This window comes from Trachurus japonicus, chromosome 16, assembly GCF_045865225.1.
Source record: "Trachurus japonicus isolate A0001 chromosome 16, Traja_1.0".
In the NCBI taxonomy this organism is placed as follows: domain Eukaryota; kingdom Metazoa; phylum Chordata; class Actinopteri; order Carangiformes; family Carangidae; genus Trachurus; species Trachurus japonicus.
Window position 1 is genome coordinate 22,411,513 of NC_140922.1, and position 15,766 is coordinate 22,427,278.

Below are 15,766 nucleotides of genomic sequence, written 5' to 3' on the forward strand. Positions count from 1 at the left end.
CAAAAAGAGCTACTGTCATCTGCCTTAACCACTGTACCATCACAGCACTTACAAGTGACTTTTGGCATTTAGACTATAAAACATATATACCGATGAACGTGGATTAAAAAAAAAAACATACATAAGGCACCCATCCGCTACTACTGCTAGTTTATGTTTATATAGCTACCTATTGTAATGAAAAGCACGGGCGCTCGTGTATTAATTAACTGATATTTTATTCCAAAAGTTGTCAAAACATAAAGGGAGCCGCCACATTTAACAGCCTGTGGGGCGGAAATAGATAAACCCGGTAGAAAGAGTGCCCGCCCGTATGTGACGCTCCTTGAATTACAGTGAACGCACCCACAAAGAAGCATAGAAGTAGGGATGATCTGATTGGTCAACAGTAGCCGGTCTTCTATTGGTTGACAGTTGACAGAAACTCCGTGAGCAGAGCAGAGATCCGAGAGCAGGACTTTCCTCCGCGCAAGAGGAAACACTCTGCGCAGGCAGCTGTGACCAAGTGCGAGCACACAGTTTGAGCACGAGCAGGGCAAACTTGAATGCGAAAGCAAAGTTTGAGCACGAGCAGGGCAACTTTGAATCCGAGAGCACAGGTTTAAACATCGAGCACATAGTTTGAGCGCGAGCAGAGTAAATTTGAATATGAGAGCAGAGTTTTCTGAACGTCAAATCAAAAAGTAATGCTCTCAAATCAACATAATATGCTCTTGATTTATGATAGAAAATAACCTCCATACATCTTCTATCAATGTTTTGGATCATTGTCATGCGGCAGTGTTACAGACCATCATTAACCTGAAAAGCACAATGACTTTAATTCCTTACAAATTGCAGTTTGCTAGACCGGTATAGAGGAAAGAAGGAAGGAGCGATCACATATTTACTTTGTGTTTAGCTCTCATTAGCAAATGCAGCAGGCTGAAAGAGTTTGATTCCCACATCCATGCTCAACAGTCTTCTCTCTGTCTAACTCCTAAGTGATGATGTTTCAAGGCTCTCATCATGTATTATGGTCTCTCTGATGTTTGTATTACACTGTGACTGTGACTCACATTCATTATTATGATTTGATTTATTTCTCATAATCTATCATCCTGTGTTTTTTTTGAGGAATAAACTTCACAAACACTTAATTGGTTCCCCTGTTGGTAATTTCTCTAAATTGTGTGAAATGATTTATGGGTTGTAGCAATTACAGACAACACTAAAGAAGGAAAGCAACCGTTGACTGTTTCTCTGTCTGTTGTCGGGCACACCTGCAGTTCCTTCTTCAAATGTTGTCTTGAAATCTCAACAATTCTTTGTTTCGTGCCAAATCTCACCACTGGGACTTTATTTTTTTGTATCCCAAAAATAAACAAGTGCTAATTGCTACCTGTGTGGAAGAAAGGCAGATTCTGCTGCATCGTGTAATTTCACCTCAGGAAAGCAAAAAGACAATCAAGACTTCTCAGCGCGGCGAGACAGTGGGGACCGAGTATGTAGCTGGCAATTTACCGCTCAACTTTCCCTGATCGCAGTTCTGTTTACAAGAATATCATTGTTCCCACCACGTGAACCGACACTTCAGCAAATCCACTAATAATTGGTTTCACCTGCTTGGCGTTTGAACTGCAAGACGAAAAGCATGTAGCAATAAAATGATGTATTATGTAAGTACCATTCTAGTGTATAATTATTTTGTAAAATGCACGAGATTCATTTTAGCATATTCTGAACAAAGCTAACCATTTTGTTTTGTGTGCATAACATGTCAAAGCCTAAAGTATAATAACACTGCAGCTAGGATCAAAAGAAGATTTTAGCTCAGGTGTGAAAACATACAGAGTTGGAGAGGATGGAGAGATGCGAGTCTTTTATTTCAATCAAAATCAAGTGATCTTCAAATATAATCTTGTATCCAAGATGAGTTTTGGCATAAAAACAATGAATACATTTTTAGAAAACAAATGGTGGTTTTGCATCTCTCTTTTATTAACCTCCCCACCCGCCCTCGTGCCCTCTCTTCCCTGCTTTCACAGATCCTTCCTCCCCCCGTCGTCCTTCCTCTAGTTGTTGCCTTGGAGAGCTTCGGCCATGAACAGCTTCCCCAGGTTCTGCGAGGTGAACTCCTTCACGTTGTTGCAGTAGTTGTTAATTTGCCCTGTTGGAGAGAAGCCACATGAATCAATGCGCCCCCACACAAAAACACAAACACACGCCCACGGAAACATACATACATGTGTGCATTTGTACACAGACATGCACACAATTAGGTGTAGGTGACAGATAGGGCAGTTTTGGGGGGGGGCAGCAGCACAGCAAAACATCGAATTAGTGGAAGAAAACTGAATAAACGGAAAGATCAGACATTTTGTCTGAAGGTGGAGGAGAGCTGAACAGCATGAAGCAGCAGGGAAAGGGGCGGTGGAGTTGGAGATTGAGTCAATAAACTTTAAATTAATGTAATTTCAAGATAATGGCGTAGATAATTACAAAAACGAACCCGAGCTCCTGTGAGGGAGCAGAGGCAGCTGATGGAGTTTGGAGGGGGGTCTCTGAGTGCTCTGTGTGTGTGTTTGTGTCAAGTGTGTGCACATACCTGCAATAAGCAGCGTGTCCATGCGTGGTGGAGGCTGGGGGGGCTTGAACATTTTGCTGATGTCCTCCTCAGGCAGCGGGGGCTCCCCTCTGCTCTGTCGCTGGGCGTTCTCCTGCTGCCGCCTCTGCAGGTACTGGAGGGAGGGACACAAAGGGACAAAGGGATGGCATTAGTGGAGGAGGGCACAGGAGGGGGGAGGCAAAAGAAAAACAAATATAAATAGCACAGTGAGCGAGAGAGAGAGAGAGAGAGAGGGATGTGAAAAGGGAATAGATAGTGCAAAAAAAAAGAAAAGATAATGGACAGAAAAGGATAAGAGGAAGGCATGGGGGTGATGGAGGCCAGAAGGAGTGAATAGGAATTTTAGGTGAAAAGAAAGGGTGAGAGAATGATGACAGGAAGGTGGGGAGTGGGAGTAGAGAAAGTGAAAGATAAAAAAAAGAAGGTATGAAGTCAGGAACAGGAAAGGGCAAGGTATCAGGAAGGAGAGAAATAGTTAGAGATGCAGAGAGCTGAGCGACAGCGGGTGGTGAGGAGAGGGAGGCAGAACGGCCGGCGTTGGAAACTATGGGAGAAAAACTAATAAGAATGAAGTGAGACGTAGAGAAACGTGGCGATGAAAGAAAAGGTGGGGTGGGGGGAGAGACGGAGAGGAAAAAAGGAGAGCTGTAAGTGCTGACAGGGGATGGAGTGATTAGTGGAGGCCTGACAGTCGGTAAATCAGCGAGGTGCTGGGTCTCTGGAGATCCTAAAAGCCTTGTTAATTTGGCAAGATGGAGGAGAGACTGACACAGACCAGTGGAAGTGGAGGTCGCGGCAGCCGCGCAGGAAAAGCAGCGGGGTGGGTGGACTTCAGTGCTTTCAAACCAAGCATCCCACAATGCACCACAAAGCTGATCAAATTGGCTCAGATAAACAATAAATGAAAAAGACAACTTTTTGCTCCAAATGAGTTCTGACTGATTTCGTTTTTTTCCCTCCCAATGCATCACAGCATCACTGTGCTAAATCAAAATGCTAATGTAGGACTGCATGCAAATTGTAGAAACAAGCGACAACAGTTTTACCCTTTTATATATAAATATAGACATACACTCTCTGAGAAGTATTCACCCCCCTTTCAAAGTAAATGTCAAAGTAAAAAAAAAAAAAACATCTAATTGATCTAAATTAAGTACAATTACAAGACATCCTCCTTCAAGTCAGTATTTGCTAAAGGCGCCTTTGCTGCTATTTTTCCCAGTTTTTCTTTACAAACTCCTCAGACTCTGTCAAGTTGCACGGGGACTGTGAGGGAGCAGCAGTTTTCAAGTCCTGCCGCAAAGTCTGAACTGGATTGAGGCCTGGTCTCCTGTGTAGCCTTGGCTTTATGTCTGAGGTTGTTGTCTTGGTTGAAAATAATCCTGTCTCCCGTCAGAGTTGTCTCACTGATCGCAGCACGACGCCTCTCTGTTTTGTTGTTATTTGTTTGGCGCTGGCTCTTCCCGGGCCTTCCAGGGCCGGTATCGTGTTGCTGATTGTCTCGGTGTTCTCTCATTACCGGCGCTCTGCTGGGATCCACCCATCCCGGTCTAATTATCCTTGGCTTCCCTTTGGATGAGGTCAAAGATATGCACGTAATGGTTCATAAAGGGTTTTCAGTGGGTCTGTTCTGGATGTCGTCCAAACCGAGGACCTCTGGGTCAGACACTTAAACCCTCGTACTCTTTTATTTTAGCTTCTTTGCCACCTGTTTGGCACACACACATACGCCAGTCGAACTTGCGGAGTTCAACAACCATAAATTTCTTCTGATACACATTTCAGCCATGACGATTTGACATGGTTTAATTTCATAACAAATACTTATATGGTTCACAAATAATAACTCAGCGCTGAATCATCTAACTGAGGCCAAATTGTGTTATTCACCATAAATCATGATTCCACGGTTCATAAGCCTAATGCACCGCGCCATACCTAATCTTTTGCAAAGTGTCGCCTGCTTCTGTGGTCGGGAAAGAAAATAGAGGATGAATAAATGTGGAGTAGTGAGACATAAATTTCCCGGTACAAAGACTAACTTGGCCACAGATTGTGCCTGGGAACCTGCTATTACCAAATTTAGAGGGCTATAAATGAAAAATGGAGCCCCTCTCAGCACACCGCCTTTTCGCAACTTTCTATGATGATTAATAAGGTTCCATTTGTCCGGGAAGCAGCGGGGTCAATAACACAAGATTACACAGACCGGCGTACTGTAGATGTCTGAAAGGTGTGATAGAGGCTCACTTTCTGCTTCGCTGCCTGTATTGTTTGCTCATTGTAGAGAATCACGTGAAACATGGAAAAAGTAGGTGCCATTAAAGAGGCTGTCTGGGTGGTATTGTGTGTGACATGAATGCCTGTGAGTGCCTGCGTGTGTATGTGTGTGTGGTTGTGTGTGGTTGTGTGTGTGTGTGTCAGGGGTGAGGCTTGGGGGCTGCGGTGATGAGAAGGTCGGTGGTGGAGGATGATGGATCATAATGGCTGCAGTGTGGGGGATTGGCCTGAGGATGTGTGTCTATGTAGGTGTGTGCAACTTCACCGTCCTGGTTGTGAATGCCTCGTGTGCTGCATACACACACAAACACACACACGCACACGCAACTACCTGTGGTCACACCGATGCGTGTTTTGTTGGAAGTCTGCATAACGTGTGTGAGCTCTGCCTCGGCCGTATCCGCTGTCAGCCAAGATGATGATGACTCAGCACGATGGACATTAATACTTCAGACGTTTCGTCATTTCCACGTGCGGAGAATAAAGACAGAGTATTGTTGTAGTTGTTTGAACGTAGGTGTCAGTTCGTGCACACGCACACCACACAAATGTGTGAGTCACCTCCTCCTGCCTTTTTGCTTCCATTTTTCCTGACTGTGTGTGTGTGTGTGTGTGTGTTTATCAATCTAACTGCTTGTGTTTTCATGTGCTGCTGAATGTTTATGATGCATCTGGTTGAGGTTGTGGTTGCAGATGGTACGTCTTCATCCTTGTGTGTGTGTGTGAGTGTGTGTGTGTGTGTGTGTGTGTGTGTGTGTATGTGCTTAATGCACACTTTTTGTTCTGGTCTTTTTGGTGCTTCTGGCACAGTTTGTGTTTGAAGTTAAGTGTGTTTTACAAAGTGCTACTGTGGCTGGTTTTAAATGAAGTTTGGGTTTGTGATGTGTCTCTCTGGTACAGAAAAAGAATGAAAAACAGACGCTTTTCACTTATTCATTTAAATAAAAGAAAGACTTCATTTATTAATAGCAGCTTTGTGTCCGTATCTACCAGCGCGCCCCCCTGGCTCCAACCGTATTTGAAGATTGTCTGAGCATGACTCATGGTATTTAACCTTCTGAACCAAATTTTCTTTACATAAGGATAAATTAATGACGGTATCGCCGAGGCACCCTCGTCTGGCTGAAAACGAACAATTCTTTCAAAGGAAAAAATAATGCAGCAGATGGAGGAAGAAACGTGTCTGAAATTCAAGCGATGCTGATCTGCAGTGGGCGCGTGTCAGCAGCCGCAGTGAGGTGGGGGAATGATAAAACCATGACAGGTATTTGAAGGTTAACATTAGTCATTCTTATCTCATTAGTGTTCCGTCAAAACAACAGGAGTGACTTTTAAACCAGCCCCTGTGTCTTTACTCAAAGTTACTAGGAGTCGTATTAGTGGTGATTTTCTTGTCGTCTGCTAATTAATGTTGGAACATTAATGCAGCCTCCGTCAGGCAGACTGGATATAATTTGGAGCCCACTCAATCCGGCGCCATGTCCCACTCCTCTTGTGATTCAAATCACTGTCACTGTGTATATATGTATTCATGTATTTCACTGAAAACAATGATTGTGATTGTTGTTGGGTCTTTGTGCCAAACAAACAAACAAACATATTCCTCTCTGTGTGGAGAATATGATGTGCAGGTCGTGACGTTTCTGTAGCAACAACAGCTCGTGGTGCTAACAATGCACAACATTGTGACACATTCTTCCTTCATCAGAGGAAAATTCAGCTCCCGTGATGGTAGGTGTGTGTCTGTTGTGTGTTTGTTTGTGCTACCTGGTGCTGTTGCCGCTTGCCTGCTGTGATTATGACTGCAATTGGTTGTGTCCATGTCTGAGAGAAGTGTACCTGCTGCTTTCCAGCTGAGTCTGTGGCTGTAGGTGTATCTGAAAACATGGGGGTGAATTTTTTTTTTTTTTTTGCTTTGGGGCGAGAACACGTGCTTTTTCTGGCTGATTGGTATCGTACCCGGGTGACTCAGCATGTGTCACACGCTATAACCTTTCAGCCTGGTGGCTATACCAGCCGCTCGCTTTTACTGAGAGGTTTTACAGCCTCGCCAACTGTGCTCTGCGAGGACTGTGTGCTCCTCTAGGAAAGTTAACACAACGATTGCTAACCTTGAGGAGGACATTTCACAGCTTTCTGATGAACTGCTGCTGAAAGACTCTCTTGCGTCCAACTTCGTGGAACTCCAACTTCATGCGCAGCTGCACGGTCCAGATGTGTTGCCTCCGTCAGTGCAGCTGTTGAGGACTCGGCTCTGTGGGAAGTTATCCGCCGCTTTCCTCCTGCTAGGCACCTCACACGTCAGTCATCCTGAGCTCAAGTGCTCAATGGACGCGAGATGAGGCGGTCTCGCCATCTCGCCAACGTCTCTCCCGTTGCTATGTGACCCTGTCTAACAACAGTCCAGTCCAACCAGTGAAAGCTCCTGTGGTTCTGGCTTTCCCCCCGGCAGATGCCTCCTCAGTTCTGCAACCGTCCAAGCTGGACTGGTCCAGTTCTCTCCACCTGTCGCTGGCGTTACTCGGACAGCTGGTCCCATCCACCGTGGGACGGCCGAGAGATGATGGAGTAGGTTCTCCTCCTCCTCCCCCCTGTGGCAGGATGCTGAAGGGCAGTTTGGAGAGAACCGCCTCGCTCCCACAGGCAGAGGAGCGAGAAGGTCCCTCACGTCACCTACCGCCGCGCTTACCTGTTCAGACCACGCGTTCACAGCTGGTGAGGTTTGTGCCGTCTGTGCCGTGGTCAGTGGCTCATAGACACCGTTTTGTTCCATCGCTGCAGCTGCTCTCCTCCTCTACCACCACACTGACAGCCAGCTCCTTCATAATCAGGGGTGTATGTATCCTTAACACCGTCTCCCAGGTCCCACGGCCTTTGTCATCCTGGAAAACCTCCAGGTTCTATCGGCCCCGTCTCTCCACATCCATCAAAACAATGATTGTTCACCGGGGAACAGCCTGTCACCAGTCAGAGCTGACCCAAATCGATTTTAACAACCTTATTAACTTTCTAAAACAATGGAACAAATTTGTTTTTATCTCACGTCCAATTCCCGCTCTGGGCCAGTCACTTCAGCAGAACGCTGAACTTACTGTCCTCAAGTCTCAGTGTGGGTTTTTCTGACAATTTCAAACTGTTCTGGGATCGACTGTCTCACCACTCACCCTAACAAATGAGGCTCACAAAGACGAGCCACCAACATACAGAACACACTTTACTGACTTCGAGCAGCGGTCTACTGTCGTCCCCTGGCATCAGCACCTCGCAGTCAGGGTGTCTCTGCTAGACTGCACATTTAAAAGGTTAAACAAAAGTACACAACTGCTTGTTCCGCACAGAAACTTTTTCGACTCTCCCAGGCTTAGTCGCTTGTTGTGTTGCCTTTTCTTTCAGTTGTTTTAAACACGCTATATAAATACACTTTTGGTTTGTGCGTGTTTCTGCTGCTGCTGCTTGCTCATTCGATCTGTAGGTGGTACAGTATATATACACTTCACTTGTGTTTGAGTGTGTGAGTGCATGAGTTACCTGGTGCTTTTGCTGCTGTTGCTTACTCAGGTTGCGGCTGTAGGTGTTGTATTTGACGATGTCTTGGCTCATATCGTCCACTCTGTCCATCAGAAGCTGAAGGCTCTTCTCCAAGTGGTTGCTGGAAGAAAAATGTCAGCATGTAATTCATTTGTTGTTTGTCTGCCTGTGTCTTCTCAATAATGCACTCATCTTTAATTCAATCTGATGAATAACTATTATTATTTTAACACACAATGGTCACAGGCTGATGACGCCTTCCTTCATACATATACAGTTAATCAGATAATGACGGTATTTATGAAGACAAGAAGCACCAATAAGCATGTGAAACTACATACACCGTTAATGTAATGTGAACATGAACCTCAATCTGAGTGCTTGTTATCGGTTTGCTCACCGCACCTACTACAGTGTTGGGGAATATGTGCACATCAATAGTTGAGGGCTATCTAAATAAAACAAACTTTTCTGAAGCGGGGCACCGTGTTGATGTATATGTTGATGTTATGTGTAAAAACCTACAGGTTGGTCTCGCTCAGTCTTTATCGAGTAGTTGCACGACTCCCCAGCGAAAAGCCATTTCCAATGTATGGGAAAGTTTAACTCCACCTGTCAGTCACCTCCACTCAGGCAGTTTACATGCTACACTCACAGTGTAGGGAATTGAGATAACATCGGTGAAAAGCCCTTTGATCAGATTCACATATCACAACGAGGGGTCGATGATATTTCTCAAGAGACAATGTCAAAAATGCCATGTTTACCAAATCCACTAAACCACAGGACACTCGGATGTTCTTAGCTTTCCCTCCCGGTTGCAGCCCAAAAATGCTACATGGACTTTTTTTTTTTTTTTTATAGGCTCACTGTCTGCCATCTATTCTGACCTAATCTTCTCAAGTTCACCTCACACCAGATATGTTGGGATATGTTGGTCTTTTGGATCCCAAGAGACATCTTACATCAAACCCCTACTGTGGGGTTTGACAGTACTCCGACCTGTGGACCCGTCCTCCTGTCCCTGTGCTACATCTCTGCTTTTTTTTTTTTTTTTTTTTTGTAGGAGGGGGGGGGGGGCTTTTCGCCTCTATATTTGATAGTGCAGTCGAGTTTTCTCTGCTCATCTTTTCCCCAACACTGCTGTGCTGACAATGCTGACAACACTCAACACACAACTCTACCATCATTCCCTTTTCTCTCTCCTCCCATGAGCCCCCGCTCCCCCCTACCTTTTTTTTGTTTTTTTGTAACAGGATGTCTCACAACTGCCTTAAAGTTTGACCTTCGCACGACAGCAGAGCTGAACTTCAAGTCTTCCCTGCTTCTTGTACTTTTCTCTGTGGAATTATATTGTTTCATTTATGGCTGTCTGGGTGCTACATAATGCAGCGTGTACTGTGGGAAAACAGATTCTGACTGTTTATTTAAATGACAATTGTGCCCGCAAGGACTGCTGGCACTGTGTGTGTGTGTGTGTTTTGGCTGGTGTGTATACACTTGTGCAGATGTTACTGTTTTTGTGTGCATGTGTGTTTTATATTGTGGCTGTACATTGTGTGTGTGGAGACAGAGTGGAAAGAGTTTTGTGTGATTTTAAACTACTTTTCACTCTGCTTGGGGTTTTCAATTAACTGTTTTATGAATCAATATTGCTCTCTCTTGCCCTCTCTCATCTCCTTTAACATTTCCTGGAGTTTACAAACTCCTAAAATGAATTTTAAAAATCCTACCCACCATCTCCACTGCTGTTATGTCTAGAAAATATTGATTGTGAATTACTTTCTTGAAGTATATTGATATAGAGGACTTAGCAACCCCGTGAGAACAACCCTCTATGAAAACCTGCTTCGGTACATATTTCTTTTGTATCTGGTCTGGTGCTTCACATAGAGTAGTCATGGCTACTTTGCCAACATAACAAATGCAGCTTTACTTAGAGAGATTCTCCATTTTGAGCCTGTGGGCCTACAGGCTTCATTACCAAGGAGAACTCAAGGAAATGCCCTCGTGAGCCACTTAAAACTGTGTGTGTACAACTTTGTTGAAGGCTTTAGGGATTACAAAATATTAAAAAAAAGTTTGAAAATTACATTTTTAAAGTTCATTACAATAAACATTTGGATTTTTTTTTTTACTTTCAATGCTATGAGGGTAAGAAACCAAAGGGGAATCATTATGGAATCATATTATGCACAAACTGCAACATGGGTGATTTACATTTTCTGCTATTAGTAGTTTGGGAAAAAAGAAATCATGTTCAATGTACGACTCTGTTTTCACCTCAAGTATTTGTCAGAGAGTATTAACATTAGCAAACTGCCAAGAAGAAGTAGGCTCAGTGGCTACGACACTCACCACAATAGAAACAAACAGACAAAAAAAAAAAAAGATTAATGTGCATAGAATTAAGTAACTGTACATGTGTATTATGTGCACATCTTGAACCTACTCATTGTATCACTCAGCCGACTGGTAACGGCGTCATTACAATTACATGCAAACATGCCTGAACGCAGGGGAACTAATGGATCCATGCATGCATGCAGATGACTGCAGGAACACTCCTGATGAGCCGTTGCTGATTTATACCGCCATTCTCACATGCTATACAATCTGATAAAAACTCCCATCTATACCACAACTTGGCAGCTGCATTAGGTGTGTTAGTGTAAGTAATGAAATCATCTACCACAGTGCATGTGCACAAACATTGCAGATGGGTTTATGGTTCCATTCCCTACTTATTGAACTGTCGAGAACACACAAAAAAAGGGAATATTGTATGATGTTCACTCGCCCCAAAAATTACTTTCATAGGATAGAGCGCCTGAGTCACTTCCAGTACCATCATGTTTGCCTCCGAGGACTGTTTGTGTGATCAGTTTGTCAACCCTGCAGTGCGGTGTCAGAGCTGTAAACATGAAAACTGATGGACCAGGACCAAATCTCGCCATAACACTTCCCCACTGTGTCCCTCTGACTGCGTCAAAATTGATTCTCGCTGACGAAAGCCCATTTAAAACTATTTCATCAAGCAAGATGGTAGCTAATTTGTGTGGTGTGCATTTATAATGTATGCAAAGGAAATCATTTAGTCAGAGCAGGATCCTTGAAAACATCTGTCGTTTATGCATGTGTCAAGTGTTGGAGCTAAACTGAACAGAGTGTGTGTGAGGGTATGCGAGTGTGTGTACGTCTGTGTGCATGTGTGGGCTTGTTTTTTCTTATCCTGGTGGATGAGGACTTCAGCCTGATTACACACTAACCCATGGGGGTTCACTTCATAGTGACGACAAAATGAACGTTCCCACAGGCAGACCTTCCTTTTCTTTTAGGGCTAAGGGTTAGTTTAGAGTTGGGAAGATTTAGGTTTTTGTCAGAAACAGGTTAAATGTTTGGTTAAGGCATCAAGTTATGATGGTTAAAGGGGCCAACTAAAACTTAAACAACTGAAATTAGATAAATTAAATGGTGAAATGAAAACTAAGCCAACGCCTTACATGGTTGAACACAAACTTTGAAGCTTTAAGCATTTCCCAACATGAAAAATATGATGTTACAAGTTGCACACGGTAAAAAAAAAAAAAAAAATACAATGTATAATGTATTCTACCCTACACGGTGCTCTGGCCGTAGACCCTGAAAGGTTAAATTATTCAGATGGATCAGTGAGTCTCCTCCATCAATCCTGAATTAGTAATCAAAGCCCATTGAGGGATTTCCTATCATCACAGATTCTATTTTAAAGTCAAGTTCAATGGCAGCTCATACTTAATGTGTGCTCAGGTCCACAGGCTCATGACCAAATTCCTTACGTGTGCTAAGACACCTGGTCAATGAAACTGATTCTGATACACAGGGGACACCGGAGGACAAACTCTAAAACTGCATTGATGTGCAAGCAAAAATGGGCTGGCATTCAGTAAATTGAAAGTTCAGGGGGGGAGCTGTTTAACAAAGCTGCCAAGGAAGTGCATTTCATTCATAAAATGAGTGTTTTACTTTGATGGAGCCTTTTTTTTTTTTTTATTAACACTGATGCCAAAATATGGATCGCTGCCCTGCCCCTGTAGCAGAGTAATATGTTTAACAGTCAAACTCTAACATCGTCCCAGCATGTGTGTGTGTGTGTGTGTAATGCTACTGTGGTGAAAAGTTGAAAAACTTCTGCATAAAACATATTTCAGACTGTATTTTCACACCGACTCGAGTCGGCTTTCAGCTAATCTCGGTGAGCGTGAATCGCCTACAGCCGTCATCATTATTCCATTAAGGAAAAGAACAAAAAAATCCATTATCAGAGAAAAGAACTATTATTGGCTGGTGATCAAAACACATTTCCTCAAAGTCCATCTCACTGGATCAAATTTTTCAGTCAAGGTTCATTTTTCCCCGAGAGTATTTCATTCATGGCAACATTTCTGTCGCCTCCTTCTTTGTGATCCTATTTTCAGTTATTTCTCTACACTTTCGTCACTTGTCTCGTTCCTTCTACATCTGCAACTCAAATAGAGTCTTACAGATCTTGTCCTCTCTCACTCCACTTCTCCTATGCTGAATATACACTGGGGTCCAGAAGTCTGAGTCTGGTTATTCCTTAGAGCAGAAAGCTATGTTTACAAATCCTTCTGTTGTCCTACATTTCAGTACAGAGAGCCAATTACACTAATCAGACAGAAGGTAATGAGCTGATGGAGAAGCCCGTTTTACACTGCAGAACAAAAAAGCAAATATGAGGTTTAAAGGATGATTTACTCCACAGTGGGAAGAGTTTAAGATGGATGAAGACCATGTAAGGGGGCCCACACAGGAAAGGCTTTCTGGCCTAACAGGAATATAGACTACTTTCTAACACTGCAAACACAGAGGCACTTCAAGACTGTTTAGGCGAAAAGTTACATAAATGAATTTACATCAATGCAATCCATCACCTCCATCAACATCATCATCTGTAGTAAGAACAAACCCTGTTTGCTGGAGTGAAACTGCATTCACTCAGCCTTAGACATAGATGACATTGACAAATGGGGCTGCAGATTGGAAAATGAGACAAAAGGAAAAACATTAAATAAAACCCATTATCGTTTACTTTTTTTTTTGAAGGGGTGGAAATGAGGAGAAATGGGTGGGGCTGTCAGCAGAAGATGTAGAGAGATGGACGTTACAATCCAATACGAGGACAGAGCAGCGCCGCAATCTGACAACTTCAGGAAACAATTTCATCTCGCCAGACATCCCATCAGCATTCACGTCGAGAAACCTATGGGGAGGGCAGGGCCGCTTCTGCAACATTTTAGGGTCATATCAAAAGCTATGTTTCACCCTCTGAGTAGTCATTTGGAAAATGGAGCAATATGCAAGAGAAGTGAGGTATTCTCCTTCAGTCTATTTGACAATCTGAAACAAATGGGTGTGTATGCTGGTGTAGAGCTTGGCTGGCTGCACACTCTAAACATAAGAGTTCATTAAATTGTTGGGTTACTTGTGTCACAGGACATAGAGGATGAGAATCACAACAACTGCTAGTGTACTACAAAGCGGTGCATAACTAAGCACAGTGAGTTTGCACGCTAACAGAGTGCAAATCAGCACTCTGAGTCGTTATTGTGCTAATTTCTCACACCTGCCCCTGGGAAGCTTTTTGATTAGCAGCTTCACAGCTGTTGCTCCACTTGCAGCAGTTTATCTCCATAAATGATTGCTGATAAATTCTCCTGAGACTGATGCTGAGAGCCTCTGAGATCTAAATGCAAGACTTAAAGAGCCCGGCTGTGAGTTGATATGGTGGGGTGATATTTGTTCATATTGTGCTCATTAGTGATGGAAGACAAAGTTTGGCACCAAGTCCTTCTTTTGGAGACATTTATGAATAAATATTCTTTGACATTTAGATGTGGCATTTACTGTACCTCGTTTTAGACTATATCCCAATCAAACGACCAATACTAACCCAGAGGCACACCACTAAGCCCCTGAAATCAGATAGGTAGAATGTGTATGTGGACTGATCCAGGCAACAAATACTTGTTAGGGTTTGTTTTGGCTGCATTATGCACTTTACACCTCCAGTGTCCTGATACTGCAGTGCAAGGTGGTTAAAGTAAGGTTTAAAGCAGGAGTCGGCAAGTAAGTTTGGCCTCAGGCCACTCTTTTTCTAATCCATTAGTTGGCGGGCCAGAACCTAATCAAAGGCTAATTTAAGAAATTGATTGATTAGAATCCAAGTGGAATTTGTTTTGTTGCTGTGGCCAAAAGTCACATACATATATATACACACACACATTTTATGGATTTACTGAACTGCTGTTATTTTTTTCATATCACACATCATACAGTATGTCTGCCCTTCTCAGATGTCAGTATAGCAAGTAACAGAACATTTGGGACTTACTATCGGTAAAATCAAGTACCGCTGCAGCAAAAAAAAAAAATCTGGACAAGCCATGGCTGCAACCATGATGGAGATCTATTTCAGCACCCGACTGCAGTGCAGGCCTCAGCCTGATGAGTGACTGTGTCCGTCATTCACCCTCATTCAACCATGAATACAAATATAAGTATCTTCAGGTGGAGTAGATTCTCTATTTAGACATAATATCTATATAATTATACAACACTAATAATATTGCACAATGATTAAAATCTGATTATGAAAATAATATGGCGGGCCAGATATTATTGCAGACAGGTCAGGTTTGGTCTGTGGGTCGCCAGCTGGTGACCACTGGTATTCAGAATTAGGATGACCTTTTTTATTATTATTAGCAAATCCCATGAAAAGACCAAAGCCAACAAAGAATTCATCCTGTTATGTACAGCCCTGTGGAGTCTCACAGTTTATGCACCATATCACTCCAATAACCTCTGAAAACTATTAAAAACACAAAAGAGCCATAGAGCTGCACTGGGTGACATATTACTTCATCACAACAAACAGGGACAGTGTCGTTCATACTTTTCAGCTCTTTGTTGTATTTTCCCCTCTGATTGCTCCAGTTTATGATGGGCCACCTAATCTGACTGTGTGCTGTCAGATGAGAATTCAATTTATATTTATTTAGAAAATACAGAGATGCTGTGTTCATTGTGGTGAAGGCATGTGTAAATCAATGTAATAATACAGCTCTTTTATTTAGTAATAGATTTTGGAGGCTAATGACACACCAGCTTTAGACGATTCCTGTTAGTAAGATACATTCACTGTTTAGCCTCTGTGTGGGATTTTCGTGATGACAATATTAAGATAAAATCAAACCAGCCTTTCTTGGATGTATTGAAAACATCACTAACAACATGCACAGTGGGTAAACCGAGGACACGACATACTCCTTCCTCCAACCTTGAACA

The 15,766-nt window shown here is 43.1% G+C and overlaps 1 protein-coding gene across 1 annotated transcript in view; it reads right to left on the reverse strand.

Moving 5' to 3' along the window:
* Positions 1–1,847: 1,847 nt before the first annotated feature.
* The window catches only part of LOC146972396 (eukaryotic translation initiation factor 3 subunit H), a 60,750-nt gene continuing 46,831 nt past the window's right edge, over positions 1,848–15,766 (reverse strand). The window contains exons 6-8 of the mRNA XM_085802579.1: positions 8,417–8,537; positions 2,588–2,720; positions 1,848–2,149 (exon numbers count right to left, since the gene is read on the reverse strand). Of these exons, the coding sequence (XP_085658705.1) occupies positions 2,055–2,149; positions 2,588–2,720; positions 8,417–8,537 (349 nt within the window). The 3' untranslated portion in view covers positions 1,848–2,054. The remainder of the gene's footprint in view (positions 2,150–2,587; positions 2,721–8,416; positions 8,538–15,766) is intronic.